General features: G+C 32.6%; 2 protein-coding genes across 2 annotated transcripts; one reads left to right on the top strand and one right to left on the bottom strand.

Moving 5' to 3' along the window:
• On the bottom strand, positions 1–1890 carry OCT59_012823 (uncharacterized protein; the record flags this gene model as incomplete). Its single annotated transcript, XM_025329622.2, has 8 exons — positions 1–87; positions 171–560; positions 634–804; positions 874–1136; positions 1203–1256; positions 1327–1403; positions 1473–1696; positions 1774–1890. 8 exons carry the CDS (start codon positions 1888–1890, stop codon positions 1–3), a joined length of 1383 nt encoding a protein of 460 aa, XP_025165969.2.
• An 8806-nt stretch (positions 1891–10696) lies between these two features.
• On the top strand, positions 10697–11611 carry OCT59_012824 (uncharacterized protein; the record flags this gene model as incomplete). Its single annotated transcript, XM_025312026.2, has 2 exons — positions 10697–11162; positions 11274–11611. The coding sequence occupies 2 exons, from the start codon at positions 10697–10699 to the stop codon at positions 11609–11611; spliced, it is 804 nt and encodes a 267-aa protein (XP_025165967.2).
• Between the last annotated feature and the right edge of the window lie 1746 nt (positions 11612–13357).

The raw sequence follows: 13357 nt of genomic DNA on the forward strand, positions 1-13357 counted from the left end.
TTATTCAGCTTCTTGCAAAATTTCATTTTCGTCTAATTCACTATTATATTCACTATTAATTTCATTATTGTTATTTTTTTTATTAAGCTAAAATTTAAAATGTTTGATTAAAATAAGGAAAAAAATAAATATATAAAATAAGATACAAATTAATTTAATACTTTACATACCCATTTTTGTATAATAGAATCAGTATCCCATTTATCCATCCGTTCTTGTACTTTTGATGATGATATTTCAACCTGATCATATGATGGATCTAATAACATCCATGCAACTGTAATACTGAATTTAATGTTATTTTCATTTTGCAACTCTTCTTTCATAAACACTTTTCGCAAAATATCTTCAATAAGTGAAGGAGAATTTGGTTCATTATCTATTTTATTCCACAAATTAGATCTTGCTTGTTTAACTTGTTCCGATTCTTTCCAAGATCTGACTTCCGTGGGACTGGCAAACTTGTTAAGTTTGTGAGAAATTAAGTTGAAAGTAGCGTAAACTGCATCTTTTATCTTGTGTACGTAAGAGCTCCTATAATTATGAAAATATTCCAATGTCTATAATATAGGTATTAAAAATTGTAAATTGAATTTAGTTTTTATACATTAAAATTTTGATAAAATTTCTTACAATTGAATATCCAGCATTCCAGAAATTATCCCATCCACTTGAATCTACAATTTCTTGTAATTTTTTGGGATAATCAGTTTGAATTTTTGATTTGAAAGCACGTTCAATATCTGCATCTGACGGATTTTTATTTTCTTGAAACAATTGATGACAAGCTTCTGTCATTGGAACCTAAAAGAAATATTATAAAATAGTTATATTTATATCTAACTAAGATAAAAATTTTATATTATTACCTACATCCCACCACAAATGTTTTGTATCCTTTCTTTTCAAACGTTGCTTTACTTTTCCCTCCAGTTGATGTGCTTGATTATTAGTAGTTAATGATGGTTCTTTTGTTAAAACTGCAAGCATGTTTTGTAGGAGTTTATGATTTTCATAAATATCACTTTTTAACTCTGCATATTTTTCCTGCAAAGTTTCAATTGTCATACGTTGCTTCAGCTGCTCTTCGAGGATTTTTTCAAGAATAGAATGAGTATTTGCATCAAGTTTAACACCTAAATTAAAAAAAATAAATATAAAATTATAATTTGACGTAATATTTATCAAAAATAACTGCTTACATTTAGATGGTAAATTACTAAGTTCATGCAATTTTTTACGCTTAAGCTGTGCATCTTTAATTGTAAATACAGTTTAGATAATCAAAATGATACTATATATAGAAAAAATTTTTGTAACACTCACTTGTCCTTTCGGTTAGATGAGATGTTGATAAATCAGGTGTATCAGATTCACTGTTTATCGATTCTCTTTGATTTTCGCTAAATATTAATAAATTTCATTATTAGATATAATTTTAATGTTATAAACTCCTTACAAAATGCATATACCTTTTATTAGTATTATTAATCATAGAATCGTTCAAATCATTACTATCAGATACAATAGTTACAACCGGAAAATCTTGAGAAGTAGCTTGATGTTCAATATGTTCTTTTGATAATGATATGTCTTGCGATATGGAAACTCGAGAATTTTTTTGTTTTTTATTTTCTTTCAAATCATTCCTTCTTTTTTTTCTGTTTTGTACTTCATCAGTTTTACTTAATTCAACCTATAAAATTCACGTAATAAGGTATATATAATATACATTAATGTTAGAAATATCATAAAAAATATTAAATAATTTACTATAGTTGTTTTCTCATGAGAAGTTTTATTAGTTTTGAGTAATTCTCTAAGGGATATGGCAGATTCACTATCTGTAGTAGTATTACAGTTTTTTCTCCTTCCTCGTCTTAATGACATTGTATTTAAAAAAAAGAAAAATGTTTGATCTTCTAAGATATGAAGATTATAATATTATGATGTGATTTGATCAATTGATTGTAATGCTAATATCATGATGTAATCCAACAAATTAATAATTTCAAAATCACAAGACTTAATTAATATATAATTAATTGAAGTTACCTAGGTAGATAAAATTTTTTGTATTTTTTGTATCTGATTTAATGATAAAAATCTATTGTATATTAAACAACAAAATTTTTTGTGCAGAATGTTTAACTGTCCATATCAGAATTGTAAAAGAACCTTTTCACGCCGTGCTGCTCTTCGTGAACATACAAAATCTCATAAAGGTCAGGCCTATTGGGAAATATTAAACAGTGTTTCGGAAGATTCTTGTATAGAAAAAGTAGAGTGTTCCAGAGAATTGGTGATAACGGTAATTACAACAATGTGTACTTAAATTTTATACTTTAATTAATATTGTATAACCTTTTGTATACTTTTTATAAAGGATAATGTAGATGAACGTGAATACAATGTAGATAACGATCATAATGTAGATGATGATAACAATGCCATTATGGAAATTGTAAATGAAGATGTTGTCAATGAAAATATTGCTGATGAAAGTGTTGTAGACAGAAGTGTCATAGATGAAAATATTATGGATAGAGGTATTATGGATGAAAGTGATAGTGATACTGATTTTGAAACATCTGAAACCATCATCGATATTGAGGAAGAGCCAGTTTATGATCATATTCATAACTACACTTTATATACTCCTGAACAAACTGATAAAATATCCTTAATTGATACAAGGTCTATTTCAAGTCGTAATATACCACAATTTCCTGATGCTGCATATTCTGAATTTATGGAGCTCATATCAACACATCACTTATCTAATTCAGCTGGAAATGATATATTGAAATGGTTTCACAAACACCATCTCCGAGATGATATTATTTTACCAACAAATACAGTACAAGGTCGCGAATTTGTTAGTTCTATGGATATTAAACATTTATTATATCTCAAAACAAAAATATTAAAATATGAAGATGAAGAATATTTTCTTTATCATCGACCTATTTTTGAAGCTATCAAAGAACTATTATCTAATATCGATATCATAAATCATTGCCAATGGAATTGTTCACCGGATTATATTACCAATGAAAATGGACATCGTGAGCGTGTATATGGAGAGCAATGGTCTGGAATGTGGTGGGAAAATGCTCAAAAATCAATTGGGACAGGATTAAAAAAGGTCTTATCTATAATATTATATTCTGATGCAACTACATTAGACCATTTTGGCAAAAGTTCAGAACATCCTGTTTATTTATCATTAGGTAATATACCTAATTGGCGTAGAAACAAACGGGATGCTAAAGTCTTATTAGGAATTTTGCCTAAGCTGAAACCACTTCATAATCGTAAGGAAAATAAATCAGAATTTGCATCTGCTAAAAGGATGTTATATCAATATTGTTTTGATATTATGACTAAACCAATATATGAATGTGATGGATTAGATATTAAAACAGACAATCAAATAATTTGGGCATTTCCTTTTCTATCAGAATTTATAGGTGATCTGCCTGAAGATGCATCATTAACGTTAACTTACAGCTCATCTCGGAGTAGTCATCCTTGTTATATTTGTACTGTAACAATTGATGAATTAAATAATATTAATTTATCAAAATCTCAAATAGAACTAAGAACTCCCAATAATATGCAGGTTGTAATAAATAACAACCTTTGTCATGAATATTCTATTCATCCAATGCGAAATATCTTTTGGAAGTTCCCGTAAGAATATTTTATAAAAATTACTTTATCCAATATTTAACTTTAAATAACTTAAAATAATTTTATATCCATTTTACAGTGAATTGAATATTTATAGTGCTGCAGTACCAGATCGCATGCACCATTGCGATCTTGGTTTATTCAATTATCAAGTTAATTTTGCTAGAAATTATATTCAATTATATTGTGAGAAAGATGGAATTGATGAATTTGATAAACGTTTGGCAAAGATCCCACGTTTTCCTGAGCTAAAGATTTTTAAGAGTGGTCTTGGTAATATTGCACGTTTTACAGCAGCAGAATTTCGAAATATGATGAAACAATTGGTCTTTGTTATTGATGGTCTAATTGTTGCAAAACGCAAATCAAATTTAAGTTTATTTCAAGCAAAACAACATGATTCTAAGCTTGTAGATTTATTTGTATCCTGGAATAGAATGTATATTTTTAGCCGTAAGGATACTTTTACAGATTCAGAACTTGATAACTTTCAGGTACATTATAAAATTTTAAAATATATAATTATAAGTATTTTATTAATATTCTTTGATCTATTATTTTAGAAAATGATTATTGATTGGGCAAATAAATTTATTAATTTATTTACACCAATTGCAGATACTGAAATGAAATACCCAAAACTACACAATTGGCAACATCACATTATTGATGCTATACGAAACTATGGTGCAATTAATGGTTTCACGACTGAAACTTATGAGTCGTTACATAAATTTTATATTAAAGCTCCATATAGAATGTCCAATCGGCGGGATGCAACTTCACAAATAATTAATTTGGTATAGTTCAATTATCATACCGTAACTATTAATTTATTATATAAAATTAATCAATCATTTATATCATATTAGGTGCGACATGATAGTATTTTAAATTATCTCCAAAAAATAACATCTCCACCTTCAATCAAGAAGCATCGTCAAATTAGAACATTAGGTGGAATTGAGGGCAGCTTTACATTAGATACCTTTAATGACTTTGTTGATGAATATAGAACTACTCACTTTTTAGCATTAGAAGCTGAAAAAGCATTTGAAGTATTAATTGACTCATTAAATCAATATTTTGATCTTATCGAAAATATTACTGATAAAGATGTTGAAGCAACAATTATTAAGTGGTATACTAGTGCATTTATTAGAGAAGTTGATACTATACGAGCTAAAAGCAATTATTACAATGCACCTGCTTTTAGTGATATTGCAATTAATATGAACGAAGAGGAGGCTGAAAAATATAATACAATTGATGGAGTATGTTTTGCAAAGGTAAAAATAAGAATTATTATTTTGCATATTTTTATTTATTTATAAAAAAATTTTTTTATTAGATTTTAATGTTATTTGGATTAAAAATTCCCGGTCATGATGAACAAGAATTGGCATTAGTTCATTGGTATAATTTTAAATACAATGACTTACACCGCTTATTTAAATATGATTGTCCATACGTAAAACGTATTCCAATGTTTACTGTTATAGCAATTGAATCTATTATTGAACCTGTTCACATTATTCCATGTTTCAATAAAACAAATGAATATTTTGTAAATTATTTTATTTTTTAAATATAGTTCATCTATTTTTTGAGATTAGTTAGGTACTGTATATTTTTCTTTTTTGTATTTGTTTCTTGTGTTTTATTTTCTTACTAACTTATTTTATTTCTTTTATTCTTTAACTTTATGGGTTTTGTTCTTTATGGAATTATGGTTTTCATCCTTTTGACCTTTTAAATTATTTTCGTTCTACCCTTTTTATTTTTGTTCTTGATCACCTTTCTATATATTTTCTTCCTTTTCGTTCCCTTTTCTTTTTTTTGTTCCAATTTTTCCTCTTTCGTTTCCTTTTTGTTTTTACTTTCTCATTTTATTTGGTATTTCTTTCTAGATTTAAAGACACGTCTAATATTAAGTTTGGAGAAAATAGAATTTCGTCCTTTTCATTCTTTAACCTTGGCATTTCGTTATTTTTATTCTTTTACTTGTTATTTTCATTCTTATCTTTGATGTTTTGCCCCTTTCATCTTTTTAACTTTGAAATTTCATTATTTTCATACTTAACATTGCGGTTTTTGTCTTTTTATCTTTAATATCAGGGGTTTTGTTTCTTTGTAAAATGTGACACGTATTGAAAGAATTAATTAATAAACGAAATTACTTTGGATTGCTATATTGTTTGTTTTAATTAATGCTTTAATTTTATTTTTTAAAAATATTTTTTATAAAAAAAAGTGGGATTTTTTTATCGAAGTTAAAAAAAAATTAGTCAATTAGAGTTTAACCAATTAAAATTGAATTTTAAGAGAGGTGAGTAATATCCCGGTTAGCACTTGTAATTTGTTTTTAAACGTAAAAAAAAAAATTGAAATGTGCGTAAAACAAGATATTAAACAGTGCATTAAACTATGCTAAATGATCAGTGCGCAGTTTTAGCTAATGATCATTGCACAAAATAATCAGTGTATTGTTTATTGCTGATTGGCGATGATCATTGCAATGATTAACATATTGAATTTTACAGTGTTTTTTCAATGCATTGTTTTATGCCGATCTAATTTACTGATGGTATTAGTTGGTAAAGATTATTATATTACTGTAACCGGTAACGATTGATAATATTTTTGTAATGATTGTTATACATTAGGAACACATTGCAAAGCAGAATGCCTGGAGGGCACCTGTCTACATTTACTAGTACTACGTAATATATGTACAGGCATAGCCTGGGCTCCGCCCAAAAATTTATCCCATGTTGTCCACTAACACTCAGTTCCGCATAGACAAGTAATTCACTATTTTTTGTAACGATGAAGTGCCTTTAGCGCCCTTTAGGGATGTTTTGTGTAATGATAATTATCAATAGTTACCAATAATACCAATAATTACCAATTGCAGAGTAGGCAGCTGCGGAATGGATTATTAGTGGACAACAGGAAGAATAACGTAGGCGACTGCAGATGCATACTTCATAGTTACACAAAATTAGTAAATACTACGTCATGGTCACATGATACTCTGAACAAGTGAGTAGAGTGTCACATGAGAAAATAGTACGTCATGGTCCCTCCCAAAGGGCACATGACACACTCAGGAGTACCCAGAAGAATTTCCTTACGTGATAAGCGCACCCTATGATTAGCTCCTGCAGAACTAGTCTTTAGACCTTCCTTCGGAAGTGAACTGACCGTGATTTTTGCCAAGAGATTTCCGAGACATTATGTCCCAGAAATGATACCACTAGTAAGATGCCACTTATTATCCATTCCGCAGCCGTCTACTAATATTTTTTGTAAATATGAAGTACCTTCCCTGTTATCGATAACAATCAACTCTACGTTGTACCTAATAGGCGTGGTTGAGCAGCATTAGGAACACATTCTCCTAAGACTTTTGACAGAGGAAGTTCCCTTTGGGGGTAACAGGGCCCCTGCCAAAACACTCATGAGAAGAAAGACGTAGGTAAATGATAGAGGAAGAATACCGTAGACATGGAATATCTGGAGGGTTCCACTATTCCTAAGACTGAGCTCCTGCTCGCAGATTATGAGTGGCCGTTATGGAGAATAACGTGGACAACTGCAGTGCATATTAGTTAGGAATGATGAACAATCTTATCAACTAACTACATACTGAGACTGTGTTCGATTACAGATACTACCTGAAAGGTACGAAGTGCCTTTGGGCACTCTTCGACTGAAAGGAGGAATACAGTGGTCACGTGATTAAATTTTGCTCTTCGAGCAGTCTCTGACTGACCGGACTCCGCCAAAAATGAGTACCCTTCACAGGAGCTCACGTTATTTCCCCAGTTGTCTATTATAATCATTGTTGTCCCATTCATACTCAATTGTAGACAAAGTTACCAAAGAGATTACCAAGTGTGCTAAAGATAGAGCCTAATAACTGCTCATTTTTTCGTCCTATTAACTGTACTATATTCTTAAGGTTGCTTGCCGAAACCTAGGGGTTTAGGCAAGATGGCGTTTCGCCGAAAAGCGAAATTCTGCCGAAACTATATTAAAGTTATATTAAAAAACTGGCGAAACTTTAGAGAAAGGCGAAACTGCTGAAACTTATTATAAATGCCGAAACTGCCGAAACTCTGCTGAAACTATAATAAATCTATAGTAAAATTTTGACGAAACTAATCGTAGGATTTTGAAGAGGTTTAGACAAGCAACCTTATATATTCTTCTTCCAGAAGTCAGAGTTTGCTCTTCGAGCAGTTATTCCTGCAGTCGCTTATCAATTCCACAGTTGTCCACTCATATTCTGATACGCAGTTGTCCACTAATTTGTAACGATGTAGTATACCTTCGTCTCCCTTCAGTCGAAGCATTCCACGTCTACGTTATTCCTCGAGACATTCCTCCTATTGTCCACTAATTATCGTTACACAAAAAATGTACTTATTGGTGATTATTGGTAACTATTGAGAAAGCGCACTTCATCGTTACAAAAATTAGTGAATTACTTGTCTATGCAGATTTGAGTGTTAGTGAACAACATGGGATAATTTTTTGGGCTCCGCCCAGGCTATGCCTGTACGTATGTTACGTAATATACGCCATATGTTGACATCGTTACTGGGCCTTGACCTGGTCACCGTGCCGACCAACCACGTTTATTTTTCTTTAACATAAACTTTTATACATATTTACTGTAGTCGATTACAAGAAAAAATTTCACTATGACTGCGACCAGAGAGAATAAACGTTTATTGTTACTAACTAATATGCACTTCATTGAACTATGGTAATGCCTATGCTATCTTTTATGTAGTTTATTGTTGGTAACTATGTTACTTTTTGTTGGTAACGATTGTTATCCTCTTACCAGCGTTGTGTAATTATCGTACCGTAGATAACTAGTGAAGAATTCAGCAGGCGTGTAGTATAGATAACAAGCAGTATTTACCTGGAAGGTATTAGTTAAAGCTAATTTATGTAGGAGCAACGATTCTCGATTTAAGTAAGTACTATATGTATGATTTCTGGTATAACCACATTAAAAGAAAATATGGGGATAAAGCTAAACTTGTTATACTGAAACAGACTCATTTATCATTGAAATCGAAACAGAAAATGTATATGATGATATGGTTGAAGATGCGGATTTGTATGATTTTAGTGATTACCCGGAAGATCACCCTTACTTAAAAAATTACCACCTGACCAATGGATAACCAAGCCAGACGGTACACGAGAGTTAAAAATAAGAAGGTAATTGGTAAGTTTAAGGATGAGAATGCTGGTGCACGAATAACCAGATACGCAGGTAATCATTCCAAATCATATGCGGTTGAAACACAGCCACATTATTCCCCAAAAGGAGCTTCTCTGTAAAGCTTAGAACGCAGTAAGCTACCTAACAACTATACGAATATTATACTCTATTGCAGAAACACGTGGGCATCGTTACTTCTATACATTTTTGTTGGTAACGATGTAATAACAGGTAGAAGAGAACATAAGACAACAGTAGAAGGCATTACGCCAGTAACAGGGGGGATAACGTAGACAACGGTGAAAATGATTAGGAGAAGACGGTTACCAATTTTTTTCAGTTCAAGCAGTTCTGTAAAAATTTCAACGACCAAAAGTCGTCCAAGTCACGTGATTTTTGTGTAAAAATAGGGTAACGTAGGTGAAGTGGAACAATAATCTTTTCACAAGACGAATATGTGCCTTTGGGCAGTCTCCGAGTGAATGTATAACAGTTTTTTTCACACTATTGAAGGGAGGGACAACGTAGGCAATGGTGGAAATGATTAGGAGTAGGCAACGAGAGGTATTCCATGTCTACATTACCCCCTGTTGTCGATAACACTCATAAACATATACTCTTTTTGTTACAATACAGCATATAAATGACTTTGGTAACGACTTCTGCATACGTTTAGTTCAATGAAACGTATATTGGTTGGTAACCATGATTACATATACCATTAGTTACAATTTGTAGGAGGAGAAGCTTCTAAGTATTTATTTCGGTAACTATGCATGTGTTGGTAACCGCATATATTGACGTAAATAGGATAAGGTATTCTTACCATCAAGAGCACATGAGCCTTTAGCTGAGCAACGCCCACATAGGACCCTTGGGTATTGATGTCACGTGAATGCCGTTGACCATTGTCGACCAATACATACTCAATTATGGACTTCGTTACTGAAGAGATTGCTGAGAGTGACAAAGATAGGTATTACTCATGTGCCCTTTGGGAATAACGGTAGACTCACTGTAGAAAAATACGTGGACATCATTACAGTGTAATACCTGGAGTATTGGATAAGATTTGTAATATGAAATTACTGCGGGTTTTTTTATTTGAATTCTTGTATAAAAAAATACCAACGAAAGATTCCTGCAGTTGAAAATATTAATGGATGAACGTCCTGATCGTATTATTCAAAACGTTTGTGACCTTATAGATGAACTTAAAGTCATATAATGCATCATGGTTTCAATGTAACGGTTAATGAGAACTCGATGTTTAATTTAAATTATCTACTGCGATCCTCAAGAAACTAACACTTCGTAATTATTCAGTTTGTAGCCAATCGATAAACAAAACAATTTAAAAGTTAGGAAAATTAGAAATACTTTTTTTACTGAATGCAATAACTTAGAGAGATGTAAAATCGAAGATTTCAAAGATTTAGCAATGGTTTGCCAAAAGATGTTATAGACTATTTAAATGGAGAAAATGAAACGTTATAGTAAAATTTTTGTGAATTTCAGTACATCAAAAAAGATAAGAGGATCAGATTGATTATAAATAATTTTCTTATGGAATTTTCTTTTGCAGGGCTAAAATGTAGGGAGTGACATAATTTAATAGAATTGGTTAAGCGAGATTTAAGTTTATAGGATAATAGTATTTTCTTCTTTTTTTACTACTTTGTATTCTCTGGGTAAAATTTGATTGCTATAAAATAAATACGGGTTATCACTTCATTAGTTCAATTCTAGTAAATGATTTCATCATTAACCTATATGGTAACTTTCGTGCAGCAAGTGAATTGTGTAACTGTCACTGACATTATACTGTATGTGGACTATGGGGAAGATACATGGTCATCATTACCCCCAAAGGAACATCTACTCATATTCTGCGATGTAGTCGTCCACATTATTCTTCTGCGGTCACTTCCCGACATTCTTGCACTAGCCGATGTCATGATTATGCTCAGTATGAGACCAGCCGAAGTAAAAAATTTGTGTATTGAAAATGGACACGTGACTGGTTTTGCCAAAAGTCCCGATGATGCATTGTTCGAAACTCAATTGTTAGTTGATTCAGAGAAGCCAATAGCAACTACTTCATGTCTTTCACGGTTGCGCACTGAATTAAGAAACACTGGGGCTTTATCTGAAATTATCAACGCAACGAAAAATCCAAATATCACTGCATTGGCAAATAGAATGCAAGCCGAAAAACGTGATATTTGAGAAGCTAACGGTATTAATCTTCCTACGATATTTACTTTTGAATCTGTGAGTAATAGACTCCAAAATTACTGCTGTACTACTAATGTTCCTGACATTTTAGCACCAGCCGATGTTATGATTATGCTCAGTATGAGACCAGCTGAAGTAATAACTCTGCGCATTGAAAATGTACATGTAATCGGTTTTGCTAAAAGTCGGGGAGACAGCGCTCCAAGATCATTTCTGTCAATGGAAAAAAGTGAAACACGTGCGAAAGAACTACTGACATGGATTCAAAAATCAATAGATTCTGGTATATTACGTGATCCTGGTAAACCAGGAGTCAAGTGGTTTAATACGTATTTGAAGCAATACAACATCAAGCCAAGTGATTTACGCAAAATTGGTCTAGATCATCTTTCTAGAGTAGATGGCGGACGTAACGATTCTCATCGGTAGACGTTTGGGATGTAGTCGATGCCATTCCACAGAATGCCCAGAGGGCACTAGCTACGTATACCTGTCTACGTCATTGTCACATGATACTCTACGCATTTGTTCAGAGTGTCACATGAATGCCGTTGTCCACTAATAATCTGTCCTGCAATCACGTCCACATTATTCCTCCGCAGGAGTTCACGTTATTTCTCCTGTTGTCCACTCATATTCTGCGACGCAATCTCCTACACTGTTATCCACTAACAATCAATTCCGCATAGACTATTAATTCACTAATTTTTTGTAACGATGAAGCATTTTTTTTGTAGAGTACCAATAGTACATTAATTGGTAATGCTGTTACATAACTCTGGTAACGATGTTTACATCTGTTTTTACAATAGAGTATATTACTCGTTATCAATAACACCCTGCGGGTGGTTCTACCCGGGTCAACCAATGCGCACACTATTGTAGAAATTACCTGAATAACGTTACCTGTCCGGAAATAATAGTACACAGGACATATTCATTACACGCAGTGTATTTTGTGTTACATGCATATATTTGTTGGTAACGATGTAGCTATGTTAGGATAAACTTTGGTAACGATATCATATACTGCATTGTACATCCCTTCGGGAGATGGCCGATATAACATAGGGAAGATAGCGTGGACAACATGAGAATAACTGCTCTTCTAGCAGTCTCTGACTGAGTAGCATTGATGGATTAACGTAGACAACATGGGAAGAGAAGTGTAGATGATAACGGACATACCATGGGTAAAAGGTGTAGACTGTATGAAGATAATGTGGGTAACAGGGAGGAGATGGCCAGCATGTTATGGGGAGATAACTATCAATGATTACCGGAGTACTAATAACGATGAAGAATATTTTTTGTATAGATAATTATCATTGACATGAGCGCACCCTGCGGGTAGGGCAAGATATTTTTCCCATGTTATCTGACGTCTTGCCGCTCAACCACGCTTATTAGACATTTTTAATTATTTACAAACATAATCAAGTGAAAGAAACGTACACAAAAAATCTTCATGATTTTTCGAGGAACGAGGAAAATAATGAAGCGTTATTCCCTGCAGTCGCTCACGTTATTCCTCCGCAGTCGCCTACGTTACTCCTGTCGTCCACTCATATTGTGCGAAGATGTCACGTTCCTGATCTCTATTACCACCCGTATCATGCTAGTACTCGAAAACTATTCTCTCTATTAACATGCAGATGTAACCTTGAGTGAAAGTCTTCGAGTAGATACACTACAAACATGTTACGCAATATAACGTGGATGTGTGTTTAGTGGTATTGTGGACAAAATTACGTAATTATGTGCCTAGGAACCTTAGTTCATAGAACCTTTATTAGGAACACCCTAAGACCTTTGCAGAGGAAGTTCCCTTCGTGGGCAAGACAGTCAGCCAGGAGTAATAAATTTACTAGATTTAACAGATTACAGTGGTCTGCTCTGCAATTAGTACTTTATTCACCAGTATCGTCATAAATGTTCAAGCTAAAATCTACAAATCCACTGTTTTTTTGGGTAAACACAAAAACCCCCTCACTTTTGGTGTCTGCATCCTTCCCGTATTACAGTCCTCGAATATCGTGTGCTATAAATACGAGAAATGTTAAACGGCACCAGCAGACTACACTTCTTTGAGGTCGACTAATTTACTTCACATGTTTTACTTAGGCGGAGCATGGAAGTGTGGAACTGGCTCGAAAGACTAAGCCAAACCTCATC

This window comes from Rhizophagus irregularis, chromosome 20, assembly GCF_026210795.1.
Source record: "Rhizophagus irregularis chromosome 20, complete sequence".
NCBI lineage: Eukaryota > Fungi > Glomeromycota > Glomeromycetes > Glomerales > Glomeraceae > Rhizophagus > Rhizophagus irregularis.